General features: G+C 49.4%; 1 protein-coding gene across 1 annotated transcript; it reads right to left on the bottom strand.

Moving 5' to 3' along the window:
• Nucleotides 1–918: 918 nt before the first annotated feature.
• Nucleotides 919–19818, bottom strand: LOC116950748 (ras-related protein Rab-8A-like). Its single transcript, XM_032968773.2, has 8 exons — nucleotides 19616–19818; nucleotides 12204–12264; nucleotides 10342–10402; nucleotides 9273–9350; nucleotides 8781–8870; nucleotides 7695–7760; nucleotides 6808–6858; nucleotides 919–6019 (listed from the first exon to the last, which is right to left on the bottom strand). The coding sequence occupies exons 1-8, from the start codon at nucleotides 19737–19739 to the stop codon at nucleotides 5927–5929; spliced, it is 624 nt and encodes a 207-aa protein (XP_032824664.1). The 5' UTR covers nucleotides 19740–19818; the 3' UTR covers nucleotides 919–5926.
• Between the last annotated feature and the right edge of the window lie 1702 nt (nucleotides 19819–21520).

Raw genomic sequence — 21520 nt, 5'->3', positions numbered from 1 at the left:
CGTGTGGTTAATGCAGACTTTAATCTTTGCAAAGGGTATCTATTTAGTGTATGAACACCTTGACACCTGTTTTAGTGCCAGAAGGGGTAAAACGAATTCTTATTTTTCATGCCCTGTACTAACATTAACCGGGAGACAGGGAACGAGGATAAGGGGCATCACCACTGCAGATTTGACGGCATCCGGATTCGGAGGGGTGGAAAGCAAAAATTGTCGTTTTGGCCGCCTCTTGTTTTTATTTTCTTGACGTCCGCTGTGTTTCGGTGATACCCATCTCTCCTTGTCATCCCTTCCCCCTTGAAAAAAACAAAATCACAATTTCCCCTTTCGGTGGGACCCTGCATGGTTTGGGGGCAGCGAGGCCGTGCCCCATCTTTCCATCCCCCTTGCGTTTCATAACCGGTTCGGCTCACGTTGACGGTGCCTTGGACTCGTGCGTCACGACGCGACGTATCGGGCGCGCACATCGCCTCGATATGAATTTTTTTTTTACATTCACAACCGGAAACCATATTATCCGGCGCCCAAGTCGGTTCCTACCCGGGGGGCCGAGTTCTGCATCGTATTGTAAAATTAAGCGAAATGCACGAGCGGAAGACTTGTGGGTGGGTGGCCCGCACCACGCCCGGTCGCCTTTGTCTCCCCAGCGATGATGTCTACACATCGCAACCAGGTACTCATTTCAGGCTCAGTCGACCTCGGGGGGAGGTCCAGGACCGTCTTGGATATAATCACCGGTGTCGGCCGTGAGCGGGATTCGAACCTCGGGCCGCCGGGTTCGTAGCGCAGAGCGCTAACCGCTACACGACCGCTCCCCCCATACCACTGTCACCGCCAACAAGACGACGGAGACCAGCGCTGTGACACGTGAGTGCATTTCTCAGGCGCGCACGGCGTGAGCTTGACAGCAACGCGTGGAACGAATCAAATGTTTATTTGTTACATACTCTTACGTTGTTGCGGCCTTTATTTAAGGACGAAAATCCCACCTTTGCTTGCATTGGCCCAAAATTTAACATTTAAATTCTCATTGCTAAATTACCGAAGTACATATGATGTACTCCTGCCGCTGTGGAAATTTTAAAAACACGAAAATTCAAGTGTCGCTCTCATCGATTGCAGAATTGTCAATGCTGCTGGGATCCTGGCGGGCTTACGGATTTATAAACGCGCCAACGCGCCGTGCTAGAGCAAGGGGATCGGCAACCTGCGGCTCTTAAGGACCGCTACGTTATTTGTAAAGGACCCACCATCTCGTATTCACCACAGTGCATTGCGGGCCTCTTGAAATATTGGGTTTATTAGAGGAATTCGAAAAGAGAAAAGGCGCTTCTGGTTATTTTGGTTGCAGACTACTCCCGCGTTAGACCAATTCTAATATTGAGTGAACATCATTCATAACTTTCGATTTAAAGCTTTCGTGACTGCAGGGATTCATCTTATTGGTTCTTTCGGTAAAGTCACGTAGAATGGAAATAAAATAATAAAAATAAAACATAATAAAATTCTCACGTTTCAGCCACAACACAACTAGCCTTCTTCATTCATAACTGTCAACCCATACGGTTTACCCGTATCCTTGTACAGGGAAATTGAGTAAACAAAAGTACGGTATTTTTGTTTGCGTTTCTCTCTTGTGATGGGACTTTGTAGGATAAACGTTGAGATTTAAAGGGCACGGGGTGACCAATAAGGTCTGAATTGGTCTGTAATAAGGTAGGGCACTGACAAGGGGTTGACAGGTATGTAGTGGTGAGTGTAGTAGTGGTGAGTGTAGTGGCGAGTGTACTGGTGGTGAGTTTAGTGTTGAGTGTACTAGTGGTGAGTGTAGAAGTGGTGATTGTCTATTTGGTTGTGTTTCTCCCTTGTGATGGGACTTTGCAGAATAAACGTTGAGATTTATAAGGGCACGGGGTGACCAATAAGGTCCGAATTGGTCTGTAACAAGGTAGGCAGTGATAAGGGGTTGACAGGTATGAGAATCACAGCGGCACGATCCACCACTGGATCACAGTCGAAAAGCGATATGAGCCGTTTCCTGCTCCGTTGAACCCTCGGGCATCGGCGCTCACCTCCGGTGTACCAGCCCTGCGAGAGCAAGTGGTGGAAATTCCACATTACTACGGCAAGGTTGAGTCTCTTCAGAGGACAACCAATGTGGACACCGGAGGTGGGAATGACGATGATGGGGCGAGTCAACCCCACACCAACCCCCCCACCAACCAGGGTTTGAACTCATGACCTTTCCGATTGCGAGCCACTCGCTCAACAACTGAGCCACCCCGGCCGGATCCTGGATTTCGGTTGTGAATGTTAATACAGGGCCTTTGCGAATACTGACCTCGCAAACAGAAGATAAGCCGCATAGCTATACCACGCCCGGCCATTCCCCATCAACATTCCCAACGATCAGGGGCGGAGCCACAGGGGGGCTGAGGGGGGCTGAGCCACCCCTGAAATTTTGGGAAAGTCGGTAATCGGGATAACTGGATATCCGGCTGCTGCAAAATGCTGGCTGCCACCTTGTGCTGCCCTGCAGGCTGCTTGAGCGGCAGCCTTTTTAACTTATCGAACTTATTAGCCACATCAGCGGCTCCGACCTATTAACAAACACCGCGTTCAAATCCAATAAAAATGCTTTTATACATTTGTGGCGCACATTGGAAAACATCCACTGGATATCTCAGAATATTGAAGTCAGCCCCCCCCAAAGTCAAAATCCTGTCTCCGCCCCTGTCAACGATGTGTGCGTTTTATATTAAACAGATAGGCAACTGCAATGATAAAGGTGCATGTCATGAGCACGATTTTAATTCACTAACAGTTTAAACTACGAAGGTAAATTGCACTTCAATTTTGTCTTTGGGAGGGTTCAATTATTATCTTTATGTCGCCAATACACGAGCGATGGTGGTGCTTCACGGTTCGGTCCTGGCAGGCCGCCCTGGTAAATACTGTGGTGTTTCTCATCCGTAAAATACTAGGTGCCATCTGCTTCATTCACAGTGGATGTTAAATATCCCCTCGAGTTACGTCACATTAGAAGAAGCGGAGGCCTTTGCGTACCAGCGTCAGGGGGGCCAAATTTTCCTAATTATAAAAATACAGCGCAAATTTACTTATTGGGGAAAAATACAGCAAAATGTCGCCCCCTACAGGAAAAAAACTTGGTAGGACCCTCCTGAAAGAGAGACTTGGTGAGGCTTCCCCGGGGTAAACAAGCGTAACAATAATAAAATTCGTATTTGCATGTCATTCACGCGAATCAGACTATTTACGTTCCCATAACACGGTACAGCAAACCTACACCAAAGTAAACAACACAGGGTTATGGGGGGGGGGAGACAGCATTTCATTATCCCTACGATGTATGCGCTGCCAACATTTAAACCACGGTTTCCTAAACTCTGCTCCTCGCGACACACCACCACGCTCTTGTTTCTTCCGCGTTCACCAATTCACTCCCCCCCCCCACCCCATTCAAGTAGGATCAGGCCATGTAGCCATCTGGCCAAATGTGTCGCTAAGGCCCCTACACAACTGGACATGACCAAAACTGGATTAAATGGTCAAGTGTACAACAATATTTATCAAAGTGAGACTTGTTCTTAAAATTAACCGGTGAGCGAGTGAAACGATAACCGATGTGTCCTTAAGCGCTTGTGCACCACGTATCAATTCAATGTTTGGCTGTGTCAAATGGCAGAGGGATATTATCAGCACAAATGACCCGGTCATTACATGGCCTAAACCAAATAAATCAAGTGTGAATCGTAACATTGGCTACGAAAGCCTCCGTGTTCAGTGAAGTTCATTGTCACGACAACTTCAGCGAACGATGCCGCTGTGTCCTTAATGACAAACTGAACCCAGCTTTGCGCTGGGACGCCGTAATGTCTCCTTCGACAATCTCTCCCGCCATCGCGACGGGAGAGACGGTGATGTCGTCGTTGAGCCGGGGCGAGGACTCGCGAGAACTAGGACGAGTCTCGTTGGCTCGAGTGGCCCGGAACGGAGTGCGCTGTAAACGCGAATCGGAATGCTCAAAATTAAATCGGTTGGAGCAAGGTTTAATCTCCCACTCGATATTTTCGGGATCGCCGCGAGGCTGCCTCGGAGCAGGGACTATCGGCATAAGGCACTACGACTAGAGTACAACATACGCATATCCATCATCATCATCATCCTAGATTGGAATACAGTTATATATTCCATATTCTCGTCATCGTACAAACAGGTGTTACAAGCATCGCGAGCACAAAGTAAGGCGAGATGGATGGATGTGGCGCGCAAAAATAACTCCCAGAACAGCATTCTGCTCATAACCCTCGTAAAAGCATTTGCGTTAAAGATTTCAGTACAGAGATCTGCAGCGCCGAGGTGCGGGAAGCGGACGGATCTTGCTCTTGTGACACCGCCGATAAGACAATGGAAGCAAATTGCAAGCTCAGTCTCTCCACACAGCAGCAGGGTTCCCTTGCACGAGTACGTTACAGAACCGGGACCAGACGAAGCGGCCATCGTCGCTCCCTGCTGGCGGACCGACGCCCGCTTGCGGGGCAGGTGCCGGGCAGAGCTGCCGCTGGGGTGCCCCTTTCAGAATTTGCCGAGACGACAACATGCTATGCAAGTCGCTTATCACGTTGTTAAAGCGCTCCGATATGCAACGGCGTGAAGCAGGGCAGCACGTGCCGCGCGTCTCTGCAAGAGGCCCAATTCCACGAAGGGCACCGTGTCTCCTGGTTTGATGCGCGGATGCACTTCCCATATCGGTCTCTCTATCTATAAAAATGTTATCTTTTTTTTTCACTACACAGCCCATCAGTCTTACACATCCCACGGCCTTCCTTCTGGGAGGAATATATTCTCAGCAGTACTGGTTAAACAGAACAAAAACTCTGGACCGGTTTTGACATCCAGTGTCTCATCAGCAGTCAGGCCTGTGCACTGCCAGATATTTATAGGCAAGGGCCCTCTCTGTTAGATATGGGTCCGAAATCATAATGCAAAAAAGTTATTGTTGGGGTCGTTCTGGAGAACATAAGTAGCTAACAGAACGATGCTCGTGGCTGTTTGGGTGATGCACGTGCACCGCCGAGCCGATCGTTTACTCTGCCAAATCACCTCCCCTACTCCCGAGCGGCAGCGATGGTGGCGGCACCGTGGTCAGATTCGGGGGATCGTGCAATGAACGTTTTGGGAATAAAATAGAGCGCCACACCGCGATGCGGGGCGATGCAGCCGCGCTGCGGCGCACTGGGACAGGAGACGCGATCGCTTGCCCGTGCATTCCCGGGGCCTTTTTCGAGCGTTTGGGAGCATGAGACCGGCGGTCGCTAAGCGGTTACGACAGTGCCAGCGAGGCGAGAGTAAACTGTTAAGCGCAAGCGGCACAGAGCGCTCTGCTAGTGTCGGCTCGACGCGGGCGGCGCCAGCCGTGACGCGCGCGTCGCGGCTTCAGTTTAATCAGGACGACGGTCGCGCCCAAAGACACGCCCATGGAATCGCGAGCGTTAAGTAACTGGCGGCCGTTTGGTGCGTTAAGAACGAGCTGCTATTAAATATAACACGAATTTTGTCCGAATAACAAATTCGCGGTCGCGCAATAGCCGATGATGGCCCGCACGTAAATTAGAAAAGTCCCGCTTGGTTAAAAATCGCATTGCTAGCGAACAGCGTAAAAAAAATCCCGCGAGAATCTACGTCACTGCTTTTTCTTTTCCCGTACAAAAAAACGGGAGGGGCCAAGGGTTAGAAAGAGTCTGCAAAACGTCGAGGCCTCATTCCTTTCGCCGCGTGAAAAGTACGCTCTCCACAGCTTGCGGGCCCCCCCCCCACTCCCAGCGTCCGAAGCGGGGGCGGCGATGGTGGAGGTCGCGGGGTCGGCGGCCGTCATCGCCGCGCGCCGTCTCAACGTCGCCGGCGCCTACAGCAGGGTGCAGCGGAAAAAGCTGCTCTTCTTCGAGTGCGACGCGTTCGTGATCTGCACCGAGCTGTTTTCCGCCGCAGTGTTCCCCTCCTGCGGAAACAGAACGACAACAAGGAGAAGCAGAATCCGTCGTCGTCAGTGAAGCCCGGGCGGCAGTGCGGCGGTTACCACTCGTGCCTCGCAGCGCGAGAAGGTCCTTTGTGTCTTTAAGGGGGTGCGTGTGAGAGTGTGTCTTTGTTCTGCAGAGTGCACGAATGTGCGTATGGGAGCACAAGTGTAGCGGCAAGCGCTACACTTACGCGATGAACCCGGCGACCCGAGTTTGATTCCCGCTCACGGCCAACACCGGTCACAATTATATTAATAGATTTTAGGCCTCCCCTACATCGACTCGGCCTCAACTGAGTAATTATCGCCAATTGCTAGACAAAGGAGGCCAGGCGTGGTGCCAGCCACCCACACCCACGTGTGCCGTACCGGCCTTCATCGGTGCTCGCTGACAGCACTGGCTCCAAAAATCTGTTCCGGCTGTACAGGGGATCTTTGTCTTCTTTGAGTATGCGAGTGAGTGGAGTTTTTATGTCCTCCCCCTGTTCTGCATGGGTTTCTCCCAGGTTCTCCGGTTCCCTCTAATAACTAAACACACACCGACGATGTAACCGCTGTCAGTACAAAACATCCCCAATGCTGACATATCACCTGCAAATTACGCAAATGGAATCGCACACAGCAGCAGCAACATTGTATCCTACTGGGGAAATTTGGCAGGACCCTCCTGAACAAAGGACTCTTCCGAGGCTTCTATGGGTAAACACGTGTAATGATAACATGCAATAATTATAATAATCATGTAAAGTAGTATACTAAACAACACTTACCATCTTTTTGTCCATTTTCGCTTTGATTTCTCTGGCCAGTGTAAAAAACGCCTTATGGGACAACAAAACAAGGGGATGCGGACGAGAATTAAGAGAGAGAGACAAACATTCCTGCAGCGTAATTCAATTACCACTCCCGAGTGACTTTTATAAATCCAATTTGAAAGACAACATGTATCATTATACACATTCGGAACCGTAGCAGTAACACGACCACATTTCTAAGCCCCGAGTTGGTGGTCTGAACAGTGATTCGGTCACACGTTCGGCTATTCCCAGACGGTGGTCTAGATAAGGCTGAGAGCGTCGTACATGCAATGTGATGGTCACGTGACACGAACACAGGGCACACGGATGGGAGTTGTGCCGCCCTGCCGTTTGCGAGCAGCGCGCCATCGCGTGCTGCTATTTCAAAACAAACTTTAACTTGAAAGTGACCACTCGTGGCGGTGACACAGCTCAGTGGTAGCCGCCTGTTGCAGAGGTTCGAATCTGGCAGACCACCCTGTTAAGCAGAAAATATTATGCGCGTGGTATTTCAAAGCGAGTAGGCAACTGTGCCTGCGTTACGGTTCAAAATAGCCAAATTAAAAAAAACATCACACCTCCTGGTGGACTAATGCCCGCTCGTAAGCCAGGTGCCTCGTCCCCTTGTGCCGCACAGATACGACAACTGCCACTGGGCGGGTGCCCCCTTTCGGAGTGTGTTGAGATGAAATGCAAGATGAGATGTAAAGGAAGGGGGGGGGAGGCAGCTCCATGGATCACACAAACTCAATTTCGTTACCACATCGCCCAACTGAATGCCGCAGAGACTGAGCCTGCCCCGGCACAGAACACGCAAGGCACGGCACGCGCATCGAGGTGTCTTGGTGCGTTCTGCGTACCTCCTCCACGTTGATGCTGGCCTTGGCGCTCGTCTCCATGAACTGGATGTTGTAGTCCTCCGCCAACTGCGGAGCAAAGATGTCGAGAGCGCGTCGAGCCTCCCGTTTCAACAACACCGCGACGGTCGAAATCCAACGGCCAAGCTCGAAGAACGTGAAGAAGATACGGGCACAGGTATCGGTCGCGGGGACACCGCAACGGAGGAACCGCAGCAGAGCGCGCGGACCTAGGGCGGTTATTGAAGGCGGCCCGGGAGCAAGGTGATGCGAATAAAGAGGCGGCAGTGAGCAGGGTGTTGGTGGCGTGCCGATTGAAAAGTAACGGAATGGGCCTAACCAAAAGGGTGAGTGATCAGAGCGCGGATCCGAAGCTCGCACAGCGACGAAGGGAGACGGAACAAAAAACTAAAATTGCGGAGGATTTCTTGGCGGCCACACTGAGATCCCAGGGACACAGGTGATTTGTCACCAGTGAATAGTTGTTTAGCCAACACCAGTTACGGGGTTTCAAGCTGCGAGAGGAAATTGGAGAAGCCAGAGGAAACCCATGCAGAACAGGGAGGGAATATACCAACTCCACACAGGAAGGCACCCGAGCTGGGAATTGAACCCAGGCCTTTCTTGCGATGAGGCACAGGTGTTTCCACTGCACTGCCACCACTCCGCTGCCCCCATAATAGCCTTGCTGAACAGGGCGATTTGATTATCACCCCTGCACAAATAAAGTAACATTTCACCAGCGTTGGACAACCTTCGGCCCGTGACTTCATTTCAAGCGGCTCAAAGCCACACGAGGGAGGAAACCGGAGAGTCCGGAGGAAACCCACGCAGACCAGGGGGCGAGAAAGAGAACACACAGACGCCACAGAGAGAGGCACCCGAGTTGGGAATTACAGTCGCTTCCCTTGAGCTGTGGGCAGGGGAGAGGAAGAGACAGGAGAAGAAGGGGGTTCATGGCGCAGAGACGCACGCTCACGTAGCGCGGGGGGTGGTGATGGGGGGCCGTGGCGTGGCTGCATCGAGAACGGAGTCGGCACGTCACGGGCCCAGCGGCCCGGCGGCCCTGGAGACGCCGCCGTTGCGTACCTTCTCGCCGCGGTCCTTGGTCACCTGCCGCCGATCGTTCATGTCACACTTGTTGCCCAGAACCATCTTCTGGACGTCGGCCGAGGCATGCTGGGAGAGAGAGCGAGAGAGAGAGCGTGTGAGTGAGAGAAAGTGAGCGAGAGAGAGAGAGAGCGAGAACGAGAGATAGAAGAAGTGCAGCGAGACAGATTTTTTTTCAAACATGCCAGAAATTCCGGCGCTCGCCAAGTGAACGCGGCCAGCTCCAGCAGCAGCTACAGAAGCGACAGCAGCAGAAGCAGCAGTAGAAGCAGTAGTAACAGCAGTATTAGTGCTAACAACAGTAGTAGTAAAAACAGCAGTAGCAGCAGCGATAGTTACAGCAGCAGCAATCGTAGCAGCCGCAGTAGTAACAGCAGCAGTAGTAACAGCAGCAGTAGCAGCAAGTAGTAGCAGCAGCAATCATAGCAGCAGCAGCCGCAGTAATAACAGCAGCAGGCATTAGAAGCGAACCTCCTCGATGTTTCTGATCCAGTTCTTGATGTTCTCGAACGACTTCTCGTTGGTGATGTCGTACACCAGCATGATCCCCTGGCAGGACGACACGGCGCGCGTGCAGGCACAGCCGGGCCGCCAAACACACGGCGGCGACGCACACGAGGAAGAACAATCAGGCACGTGCATGGATTCCATGACGCTCGCCCTTCAGCGCAATGTGCGTCCTTGGAAGAATTTCAAAAGCGACGACGACGACGGTTGCGCTCTCACACCAGGCTCGCCGGAAGCGGCACGCCGCCCCCCCCTGCCCCCCGTAGGCCGCGATGAAACCACGGGGCTCGTGTTGCGGCTCCGCGCTTCAGCCGCCAGGGCCAGGCTGCCGAGGCGGGGTCTTTCTGCGCCGGTTTGTGCGTCTCAGGGGGTTTGTGCAACGCTCTGATCAACTTGGCTGGTTTTCGGTAGGTTACGGACAGTCAGACGGGCGCCGGTGCTTTGGCTCTCATCGACCGAAGCTGGGAAAGCGTTGGGACCCCGGCGATGCGCAGCCGTCGTAACGAAAACCATCAGCCGGCTGTCACTACACGGCCCAGCGGTGGGGGGGGGGGCTTGTGGCAGAGGTTCGCGGTTCCACTCCAGCAGGCCGCCCTGGTTATTACTGCAGTGCGTATTTTACCCTAACGACATGAACGCGCTGTCCGCTTCACGGTGAACAATAACGATGCTGTGGCATCATTCTATAAAACGAGGAGTAGGCCATCGTGTGCTGGCGGTGTGGTACCTGTACAAATGTCAAATATCGAATAATGACCGTGTAAATTACTCAATTGCCATTACACACAGCAGCAATCTTTGCCCCCATACTGTGAAACCACACAGCAGCACCTTCCTGCGTGATCATAGCCCCGCGCTTTGAGAACGATAGCACCGATATAAAGCGCTCTCGATTATTATTACGAATTAAGCAGGAGATTAAATAAAAACACATTGAGAGGGCAACCTGGGTGCTTAAGGAATGAAAAAGATGCGCGTGTGTGCCACACACAGGTAAATAAACACGCACACACGCACCCACGCACGCACACACCATTGCTCCCCTGTAGTACGCCGTCGTGATGGTACGAAACCTCTCCTGCCCCGCGGTGTCCCTGCAAGAGAATGACCACAGTTACAAAGACAAGGATCCCTCGTATAGCCTTAACAGACTGTCAGAGCAAGTGCTGTTAAGCAAGCGCCTATGAAGGCCGGCAAGGCACATAAGGGGGTGGGGGGTGGCCAGCACCACACCCGGAGTAGTTACACTCACTGACACACAGACACATGGTCACACACACTCATAGACACACAAATAAAAAGATCCCCCATATAGCCTGACTGTTGGGCCACGTGATGTAACGACCACCTCTAAAGGCCAGAACGGCACATATGAGGTAGGTGTTGTGTAGGTGTGGCAAAAGCCACACCCAGCTGCCTTTATTTCCCCAGTGCTCATGTTTACACACAACACACCAGGTACTCACTTCCAGAGTTTAAGAGCGAGTTGAGCCAGGTAAAGGTGCAGCCCTGTAGTTGCCTCCTCACGCCACTGCTGATGGAAGGGCCTACAACACTGGAGCAGTGGTATTTGGCCTACTCTTCCATGTTTACCAGGTGTGCTGGAATAGGCGTACCGACACTTTACCCCATCACACAGGAATTACTGGTCGACTGCACCCGTCACCCATTTACACTGCTTAACTGGACACCTGTAAGAAAGAGCTTTATAGCTCATTGGATTCCTCCAATACATATATACACATATACTGATTCTGCTGGGCGGACAGATGAGGTGTAGCAGGAGTTAAGAAACTCGCCCCCAATGTTTCAACTGCCGCGTTGCCGGGAGATGGAATCGAAACGGCGGCCTCTGGATCGCGAGTCCAGTGTGCTGCTGACCGCTTAAACCACCGTGGCATCTCCAAACGGATAAAAAATAAAATGCAATATGGTAACTACCCTGCCTAGCAGTGAGGTACCATTGTAGATTGTTTACTTTGTCTTATTTACTCCGCAGAATGTACGGCCAGAGGGCACCCATGTGATGACCCTTTGGCCCCGAGTGCCAGAAGAATTGATGACATTTGCACACAGTGACTCACACACTACGCCCAGTTGAGATATCTTCTCTGTTTGCTGGAGGAAGACAACAGTCCCTCTCTGTCTACTTCTGCCAGGAGGAGTTAACCAGTTGCTAGTGATGTTGCACAGTCACTGGGCCAGACAATACTTGGCACTGTGTATTTATATTATTATTATTATTGTGCAGTGTGATTCATAACAATTGTGATTCATTACGTTTGTGGGGAGCGTTGCAGCAGTGGCTCCCGTGCCACGCTACGATCCCCGGCGACCCGAGTTCTATTCCCGCTCACAGCCTCAACATCGGTGATGAATATCTGAACCGGTCATGGGCCTCCCCTAGGTTGACTCAACCTTGAAATGCATTAGCCATCTTCAGGAAACTGCAGGAAGTCAGAATGACAGTGTCACCTGATCCGGCTTCTTCACTAGGTGCCCATGGATAAATTGGGCAATGACGCGGCCCAGCGGCAGCGCCTTGTACGACTGGTTACAGAGGTTCACGGTTCAAGTCCAGAAGGCGGCCCTGGCTAAAATTGCTGACGCGTCGTCCGCAAAAGACTACGGCCCAAATTTTCCCAATATGGGAATTCAGCCGCAAAAATCTCACTTGGGAAACGCACAGCAATATCGCCGCCACTGTAAAACGACCGCAGACCGTGTCTGCGAAACGCTGCGGCGCCTTTCTTGGCGACGATCGCCCTGCGCCAAGAGGGCGGCAGTGCGCGTACCAAACGGTGCCAATAACGTGATCTGACGGCACTGAGTGACAGCCGAAGCAGCAGCGGTAACAAGCGGGTAAGCAGACGAAGATGAGCGCAGGATCGTTACCATATCTGCAGCTTGATCTTTTTTCCGTCGAGGTCTATTGTGCGGATTTTGAAATCAATTCCTGGTGGACACAAAACAGAGCGCGCCTCGTTAGACAGCGGACAACGATCGTGTGGTCGGTAGCGCGGCGCCCTCCTGTACGCGCCGCCGCGGCGTCTCGGAGCGCGCTGCACGTGCCATCGGCGACTTACCGCCGCATCCCATCTCACTCGCATTCAAAAGGGGGGGCACACAACCCCCCGCGGCAGCTGTCCCTGTGCGGCCCAAAGTGACTCGGCACCTTGCCTGCAAGCAGGAATTAGTCGGCCAGTTGGGGGCGATGATCGGTGATGTGTGTGATCCCCATTCAGTAATTAACGGTCAATTTCCTAAATTTAGACCCTCATGCAAACGCGATGGCTCGCTCTTGCGAATGACGACACAGGCCCTTTAACGTCCACCGTGATGCAGACAGCCTGTCTTAGTATTATTCCTGTAACGGTTGTTAAACACCGCAGGAATAACCAGGGCGGCCGCTGGGTTCGAACCGCGAACCTCTGCGACAAGCGGAGAACGCGTTCCCCTGCTGCGACGCCGCCGTGCCGGGCACGGGGAAACTGGGAGCACGCCAGACAAAGGAGCGATGGGACGCAGCCTTATGCGACCAGTGAAGTGGTCAGAGTACAAACCGTCAAATGAGTCAGTGGGGGAACCCCACAATGCACACGCAGCACACACACGGACATTCCCACTGACACAAAACAAAGACGAAAACCACCCATATAGCTTTGACGTGACTTTTGGGGCAAGTCTTGTTTGCGAGCACGTATGAAGGCCGGCACACTAGACGAGGGGGTGGGTGGCCAGCACCACACCCGGCCGCCTTTGTCTCCCCAGTGGTGATGTTTTCACATCGCACCATGTACTCAGTTGAGGCTGAGTAGACCTAGGGGAGGCACAGGACCGGTTCAGATAATTGTCACCGGTGTTGGCCATGAGCGGGAACCGAACTCGAGTCGTTGGGTTCGTAGTGTAGTGCGCCAACCGTTGCACTAATGCTCCCCCCCCCCCCCCCCCCGTGATGCGCGCACACACACACACGTGCACACACAAAGACCAAAATCCCCCCTTATAGCTTTAACAGACCGTTGGGGCAACCGCTGTATGCGAGCACCTAATTCAGACTGTAACGAGGGTGCTGAGGCCAACGTCGCTGGAATTATGCACTCCCAGACGAAATGCGTAATAGCGACTTTTTTTTTTACGACTGATACGTGAAGCCGGTGAATTGTCTCGCTTATTTAATTAGACGACCACGACCATGAATTGAGCTCGGGCGCAGGTGCTGGGTGAATTATTGACGTGGCAGGGTTGCGATCAGTGGACCGAGCACGGCGGGGGATAAATGCCAGATAATATTCGGTTCAACCTTTGGATGGAACGGGTTGTCATGTCGCTCTCCCCTGCGCATAGCTCGCCGCCGAGTGACCTCACCAGCGGTGGATGCGAGGGTGGGCTCCTCGATACTGGACCTTGGACTCGCAGAGACACGTGCACACTAGCCCTGCCACCATTTGGGCGGGGCGTGAAGGCGGCGCAGCGGTGACACCTCATGCCTCGCAGCAAGAAGGACCTGGGTTCGACTCCCATCTCGGGCGCGTCTCAGCGTGGAGTTTGTACATTATCTTCCCCTGTTCTGCGTGGGTTTCCTCCGAGTTGTCCGGCTTTCTCCCATATATAAAACAATATATACATGCATTGTAGCCGACATTGGCCAAACTACATCCCAATGCTGAGAAATCGCCTGCAAATGTCTCAATTGGGATCACATACAGCAGCAGCATCGTCCCCCTACTGCAAAAACTTGGCAGGACCCTCCTGAACACGAGTCTTGAGATTATGTGAGGCTTTCCTGCGTAAACGAGTGGAAGCATAACATGAAACGATCTCCCAGACTAAAATATACAACTCTTGCACAACATCTGCTACCCTGACAGCCAGAGTGCATTATATACGAACCGCAGTGTGCCATTTATTTATTTTGTTTTGTGTGTTGGACTGTGTGCAATGTTCATTACACAAACGTACATACTGTATACGTTGCACATTTGAATCATTTGCATACGTGTCATTCCATGTTTGCTGTGTGAGTGCGCCTGTGTGCGAGTTGTATTTGTATGTGCGCGAGCGTGCATGAGTATGTGTACGTCCCTAGGTCGACTAAGCCTCAAGTAAGTACCTGGTGAGGTGTGTAAACATCGCCACTAGGGAGACAAAGGCGGTCGGGCGTGATACTGGCCACCAACCCCCTCATTCACCATGCCGGCCTTCATAGGTGCTCGCTCACAGCACTTGCCCCAACAGACTGTTGAGGCTTTCTAGAGGATCTTTGTCGTAGTCATTGCATATTTGCGAGGTGTGTCACTTGACGCCCAGGACACGCTTGCAAATGAGATGTTCCATCTCAAGTGATGATCTTGGCGATGTGTATATATAGGACTCCGAACAACAACCTTGCAGACGAAACTATAATCTTCCTGACCTGAACAAAAGCTGTAATCAAACTGTTCAACTGAGCAAAGCAAAACCGTCCGGTCACTTGCCACGGCCAAAGTGTTGAGAGGGCTCTGTGTGTACGCACAATCAATCGCAAACAAGAAAAAGACGCTCCAAAGTAATTTGCCATCATTACTGAAGAAAGCGCCAAGGGTCAGAAGTGACCGGCACTGCTGTGACCCCGCACACGGGGGGGGAGGGGTGGGGGGCGTGTACGGGGTCACATCAAAGACAAAGATCCCCCATATAGCCTGTAACAGACTGTAGGGGCAAGTACTGTTAGCGAGCACCTATGAAGGCTGGAACTGTACACGAGGGGGTGGGTGGCCAGCACCACGCGCGACCACCTTTGTCTCCCCAGTGGCGATGTTTTTTTACACACCGCACCGGGGACTAATTTAAAGCCGAGTCGACCTAGGGGAGGCCCAGTACCGGCTCAGACAATCGTCACCGGAGTTGGCCGTGAGCTGGAATCTAACTCGGTTCGCCGGGTTCGTAGCGCAGCGTAGCGCGACCGCTACACCACCGCTCCCCAGGGTGGTCACAGTAGTGCTGCGTTCACTCGCAACGTCTTCCACGATGTTGCTTTCCCATTGCCTCGTCAAAACATCCTTCGTTTGAGCCGGCCTAATGTCGGGCGAATAACAAAAATAACAAATCCGTCTCCCCACGTACAACATCAGAATTTCTGTTTAACACGTAGGCTTTCGCGACCAATATTATTCATCATATTGGCGTTCCGCAAAAGGTGCAGAGATTCAAAGGTAATACCAAACGCAGTTAAAATAACACATCACATAAAGTCTTCTGAAGCTAACCAAATACTAAACAAAGCTAGCGAATTATTATTAATAGAGAGAATACAGCACAACAGGAGTGAATTATGTTACATTTCGGAATCGCTAAAGCAGTTACACTTAGATATAAGCAATAGTGTATCCATGCATTATTGGAATATAATCGATACCATAACACAACAATCGGCTGATAATGTGTTTAATCTAGACTTCATAATAAACAAATCCCTACTAAAAACGAACAATTTAAAAACAAAACCGTAATTAACTTGACTAACACTGTTTTAACTAGTGACATGATCTCTGTCCTTTCTAAAGGCCTTAACTTTGCCGTTACCCCACGCACAATTCCAGTGGATGAGATAATTGCTGAGGTAGAATCAGCAGTAAGACTCGTTCCACATAATGAGGCAGAGATGACTAGACACGAGGTTGCCAAAATAATTGAGAATAGCAAAGTTCCAAAAGTAAATATTAGCTCCAACGAAGCAAAAGCCTTAAAAGAGCTCCGTGTAAATAAAGATATCCAAATCCTGGCAGCTGATAAAGGCCGCACTACTGTAGTGATGTCACGAGCCGATTATGATAATAAAATTAGAAATTTACTAGAGGAAAGTACCTACATTAAAATTAAACGAGATCCGACTAATACTTTAGAACGTACGACTACTGCAATATTTGCAAATTAATTCATTCCTAAGAATGAGCAACACCAAATTAAGCCAAGGGCCTCAAAACCACCTAGACTGTATGGGCAACCAAAGATTAATAAAATCGGCATCCCATTAAGACCCATAGTACAATTGGCTCTGCCACTTATAAATTAGCAAAATATAAAACTAAACAAATACAGCCCTACATCGGTAGGGCATCTTCATTCATAAGAAATTGCGAACATCTTGTGAATGTGATTAAAGATATTAAACTTAATCCTAATGATATTCTGGTAAGTTTTGATGTGATTTCTCTATTCACTAAGGTTCCAGTGAACGAATCGCTTAAATTACTTGATACACTAGTAAAGAATACAGGTTTACCAAAAGATATTCCGAAACTTGCTGACCATTCTTTAAATAACACTTACTTCTTATGGAGAGGGGATTTCTTTAAACAAAAGGAAGGAGCAGTAATGGGCTCTCCTTTATCTCCTGCTATAGCAAATCTGTACATGGAAAACTTTTAAATAAGAGCACTTGCCTCGAGCACGTTAAAACCATCTTTTTGGTTTAGATATGTGGATGACACTTTGGTTGTCTGGCCACATGGTAAAGATACACTTAATGATTTTCTAAATCAAACAAAAGGAAGGAGCAGTAATGGGCTCTCCTTTATCTCCTGCTATAGCAAATCTGTACATGGAAAACTTTTAAATAAGAGCACTTGCCTCGAGCACGTTAAAACCATCTTTTTGGTTTAGATATGTGGATGACACTTTGGTTGTCTGGCCACATGGTAAAGATACACTTAATGATTTTCTAAATAATCTCAATACACAAAACCCAGCCATCCAGTTCACCATGGAAATGGAGGTGAATAACACTCCCGTTCCTAGATATTTTGCTTGGACATGGCCTAAACGGTAAAATAACACACAGCGTTTACAGAAAGCAAACGCACACTGATGCCTATCTGAATGCAGATTCGCATCATCATCCAGCTCAGAAATCCTCTCTTATCAAGACGCTCATACATCGGGCTAAAACAGTGTCAGATGGTGAAAGTCTAGTGAGAGAGATCAAACACGTTAAAGAGGCATTACGACAGAATGGCTACAATAATACTCAAATTAACAGAGCACTGAATGCCAAATCACGATCGCAAAGCAACACTGCTGAAAGCGATCAGATTGTTAAAACAATTAAAATTCCATATATCTCAGGAGTAACTGACAAATTAACCCGTGTTTTGCAAAAGCAAAACATTACAGTAAGATTTGGTACAGTACACAACATTCAAAAACTAGAATCTTGCACTAAAGACGAATTACCTAAATTATCAACAGAAGGTGTATATCGCATTAATTGTTTATGTGGCAAATGCTATATTGGACAGACGGGACGTAACATCAGCATAAGACTAAAAGAACACCAAAGAAATATTAAATTATCTCAAACACAACTGTCGGCAGTGGCAGAACATGCTTGTTAACAAGGACACTCAATTGATTTTGATAACGTTGAAGTGGTGTGTAAAACTACTTATTACTGGCAAAGACTAATTAGAGAATCCATTGAAATTTAGAGAAACAAATAACTTTAATCGTTCTGATAGCTATAGGCTTAGTGCGGCTTGGAAGTGTATTATTAAATAATACATGACAATTCCTTATAGGGGAAACATACTAATTAACGGATTACTAATGTAGCATATAATCACAATAACACACATTACAACTAATTACGAATCTACAACTCATTACTAATCATAACATATTGACTGCTTCCCAAAAGATAATATAATTACTGCACCTGAATGAGTTAAATGATGACGTCACCCTGCTGCTGCTCTATTTAAGACCGGGAGCAAGTGGAGAGGGCTTTACCATTCTGGCGAATTGCCCGATGATGCTGGATGTAATTACCAGCGAAACGTCGTATTCAAACTAAATGTTGTGGATTCACTCCTCAACACACCGGTGGGCTAAAGTAGTGAACTAATTGTCTTTTGTCAACGTGACACTTTTTTGCTGATTGGCCGTGTCGGGTGGTGGAGGGTTACGACACATTTATAAATAACGTGATCTAACCCAAAAACCTTTATTATGAATCAGAATTTCTGTAGCGGTGGTTCAACGCAGCCAGCCAAACTCTGGACAGATTTCAAGTCAAGTGTCTCACTTGGCATTCAGCGCTACATTGAACCTATGCTGGTTGAACTTCCAAGCGTGTATAGGCATTCTTAATGCTGTATTATACATAGCACAACGTCATCATTAAGGTCAGCTGTATAACGTGGTTCGTCTGGGCCCTGATGTACGGAATTAATTAAACGCCACCCCCCGCCCACACTTAAGTTTATCTTAGAACGTTAGCATGCCGGGACAAAGTCCAGCCAAGGTTCAACACGTATCAAGACCCCCAGAGACAAAGATTCCCCTATAGCCTTACCAAACTGTTGGGGCAAGTGCTGTTAGCGAGCACCTATTAAGGCCGGCACGGCACACGAGGGGGTGGGTGGCGAGCACCACGCTCGGCCGCCTTTGTCTCCCCAGTGGCGATGTTTACACATCGCACTCGGTACTCATTTTAGGCTGAGTCAACCTAGAGGAGGCGCAGGACCGGTTCAAATATTCGCCACTGGTGTTGGCCGTGAGCGGTAATTTCGGGTCGCCGGGTTCGTAGCGCAGCGCTCACCGCTCCCCGACCCCCACTCCACACGCGTAACAGAAGTTTCACACACAACCGCACACACTTATCTCTCATCACCAGCCGCCACACACCGCCGGTCGAGGCTATTGATAGCTCCAGTTTGAAGGCTACCAGGCTGGAGGTGCGTCCACCCATAGTTTCGCTTCCTCCCCCCACTCTCATTCACCCACAGATCCACCACAGACACCAACAACCAGGCCAGGCCTCGCCATCAATCGCCACCCCATTTTTTTCTGAGCATTACCAGGCCGGGGCAGCGTTCATCCAACACTTTACGACCCCCCTGAACCCTCACTCCGACCCACCAATTAACTTGCGTCCATTGACAACCACGGTGCCCCCCCCCCCATCTCTCGCCACCAGATAACCAACTGTGGCGGAGACGGTTTAATTAACTTACTTTGAACGTTACCAGGCCGGGACAAAGGTCGTCAAAAGTTTCACTTAACCTCACAACACTCGCCCACCAATAAATGCGACGCCCATTTAGTCGCACACACCACAACCATCACTCGCCATGGGCCAGCCAACGGCAGTTTAAACCCACTTACTTTGAACAATCCCAGGCCGGGGCCGAGTTCGCCCAAACTTTAACTCACCCGCCCTGCCCCGCCGCCACCGCCACCGCCGCCATACAGCGATCGTTACCCCGAACAACCGTGGACAAGAAGCGACCACCACGCGCTTCCCTGGCAGACCGGCCGCGACCCACCGATGGTGGAGATGAACGTGGAGTTGAAGGCGTCCTCGGAGAACCTGAAGAGCACGCAGGTCTTGCCCACGCCGCTGTCCCCGATGAGGAGCAGCTTAAAGAGGCAGTCGTAGCTCTTGGCCATGTTGGCTTCTCGATCGCCCGCCCACCAAACAGCGCTTGCCTCCTCTTCCGGGTGGCGCGTGACGTCACGGCCCGCGGGGCGTGGTCACTCGAGGCGCGTGTCAGTTCAGAGGGGATTTACCTCTAGACAATAACCCAGGATAAGTGTCAGTTCAGAGGTGAAATTTTGATTTAAAGCTTTCGTGATTGCAGTAATTCATATTCTTAGCTCTTTCGGTAAAGTCACGTTGAAGGGAAACAATAAAATAATAAAATATATATAAAACAATAAAAATTATCACGTTATTGTTTCCCTTCAACGTGACTTTACCGAAAGAGCTAAGAATATGAATATAAATTTTGATTTAAAGCTTTCGTGACTGCAGTAATTCATATTCTTAGTTCTTTCGGTAAAGTCACGTTGAAGGGAAACAACAAAATAATCAAATATATTTTATTATTTAGTTGTTTCCCTTCAACGTGACTATATATTTGATTATTTTGTTGTTTCCCTTCAACGTGACTTTACCGAAAGAACTAAGATTATGAATATAGTTCAGAGGTGATTTACCTCTAGATAATAACCCAGGATAAGTGTCAGCTCAGAGGTGGTTTACCTCTAGATAATAACCCAGGATAAGTGTCAGCTCAGAGGTGGTTTACCTCTAGATAAAAACCCAGGATTAGTGTCAGTTCAGAGGTGGTTTACCTCTAGATAATAACCCAGGATAAGTGTCAGTTCAGAGGTGGTTTACCTCTAGATAATAACCCAGGATCAGTGTCAGTTCAGAGGTGGTTTACCTCTAGATAATAACCCAGGATCAGTGTCAGTTCAGAGGAGGTTTACCTCTAGATAATAACCCAGGATCAGTGTCAGTTCAGAGGTGGTTTACCTCTAGATAATAACCCAGGATGTGTCAGTTCAGAGGTGGTTTACCTCTAGATAATAACCCAGGATGTGTGTCAGTTCAGAGGTGGTTTACCTCTAGATAATAACCCAGGATGTGTGTCAGTTCAGAGGTGGTTTACCTCTAGATAATAACCCAGGATAAATGTCAGTTCAGAGGTGGTTTACCTCTAGATAATAACCCAGGATCAATGTCAGTTCAGAGGGGATTTACCTCTAGATAATAACCCAGGATAAGTGTCAGTACAGAGGTGGTTTACCTCTAGATAATAAGCCAGGATAAGTGTCAGTTCAGAGGTGGTTTACCTCTAGATAATAACCCAGGATAAGTGTCAGTTCAGAGGTGGTTTACCTCTAGATAATAACCCAGGATCAGTGTCAGTTCAGAGGTGGTTTACCTCTAGATAATAACCCAGGATAAATGTCAGTTCAGAGGTGGTTTACCTCTAGATAATAACCCAGGATCAATGTCAGTTCAGAGGGGATTTACCTCTAGATAATAACCCAGGATAAGTGTCAGTACAGAGGTGGTTTACCTCTAGATAATAAGCCAGGATAAGTGTCAGTTCAGAGGTGGTTTACTTCTAGATAATAACCCAGGACGAATGCCAGTTCAGAGGTTTTTTTTACACGTCTAGACAATAACCAGGACCAATCCGCGTGGAGTGGATTGAGTTCACAACACTAAGTGGATTCTATACAGAACGTGGAGTGGATTCAATACAGCACACGGAGTGGATTTAATACAACACACGAACTGCAAAAAACACGGAGTGGATTACCTTCAACACACGGACTAGACTCCAAAGTGAATGTCCCCTAACGTTACCCAACTATATTCACATAATACAACATAGTAGTATAATAACATAGCACAGCATGGTATTATGCTGAAT

The sequence above is a fragment of the Petromyzon marinus genome, chromosome 40 (assembly GCF_048934315.1).
Source record: "Petromyzon marinus isolate PM22_M1 ecotype Great Lakes invasive population chromosome 40, UKy_Petmar_22M1.pri1.0, whole genome shotgun sequence".
In the NCBI taxonomy this organism is placed as follows: Eukaryota; Metazoa; Chordata; class Hyperoartia; order Petromyzontiformes; family Petromyzontidae; genus Petromyzon; species Petromyzon marinus.
This window is presented reverse-complemented; position numbering and strand designations above follow the sequence as displayed.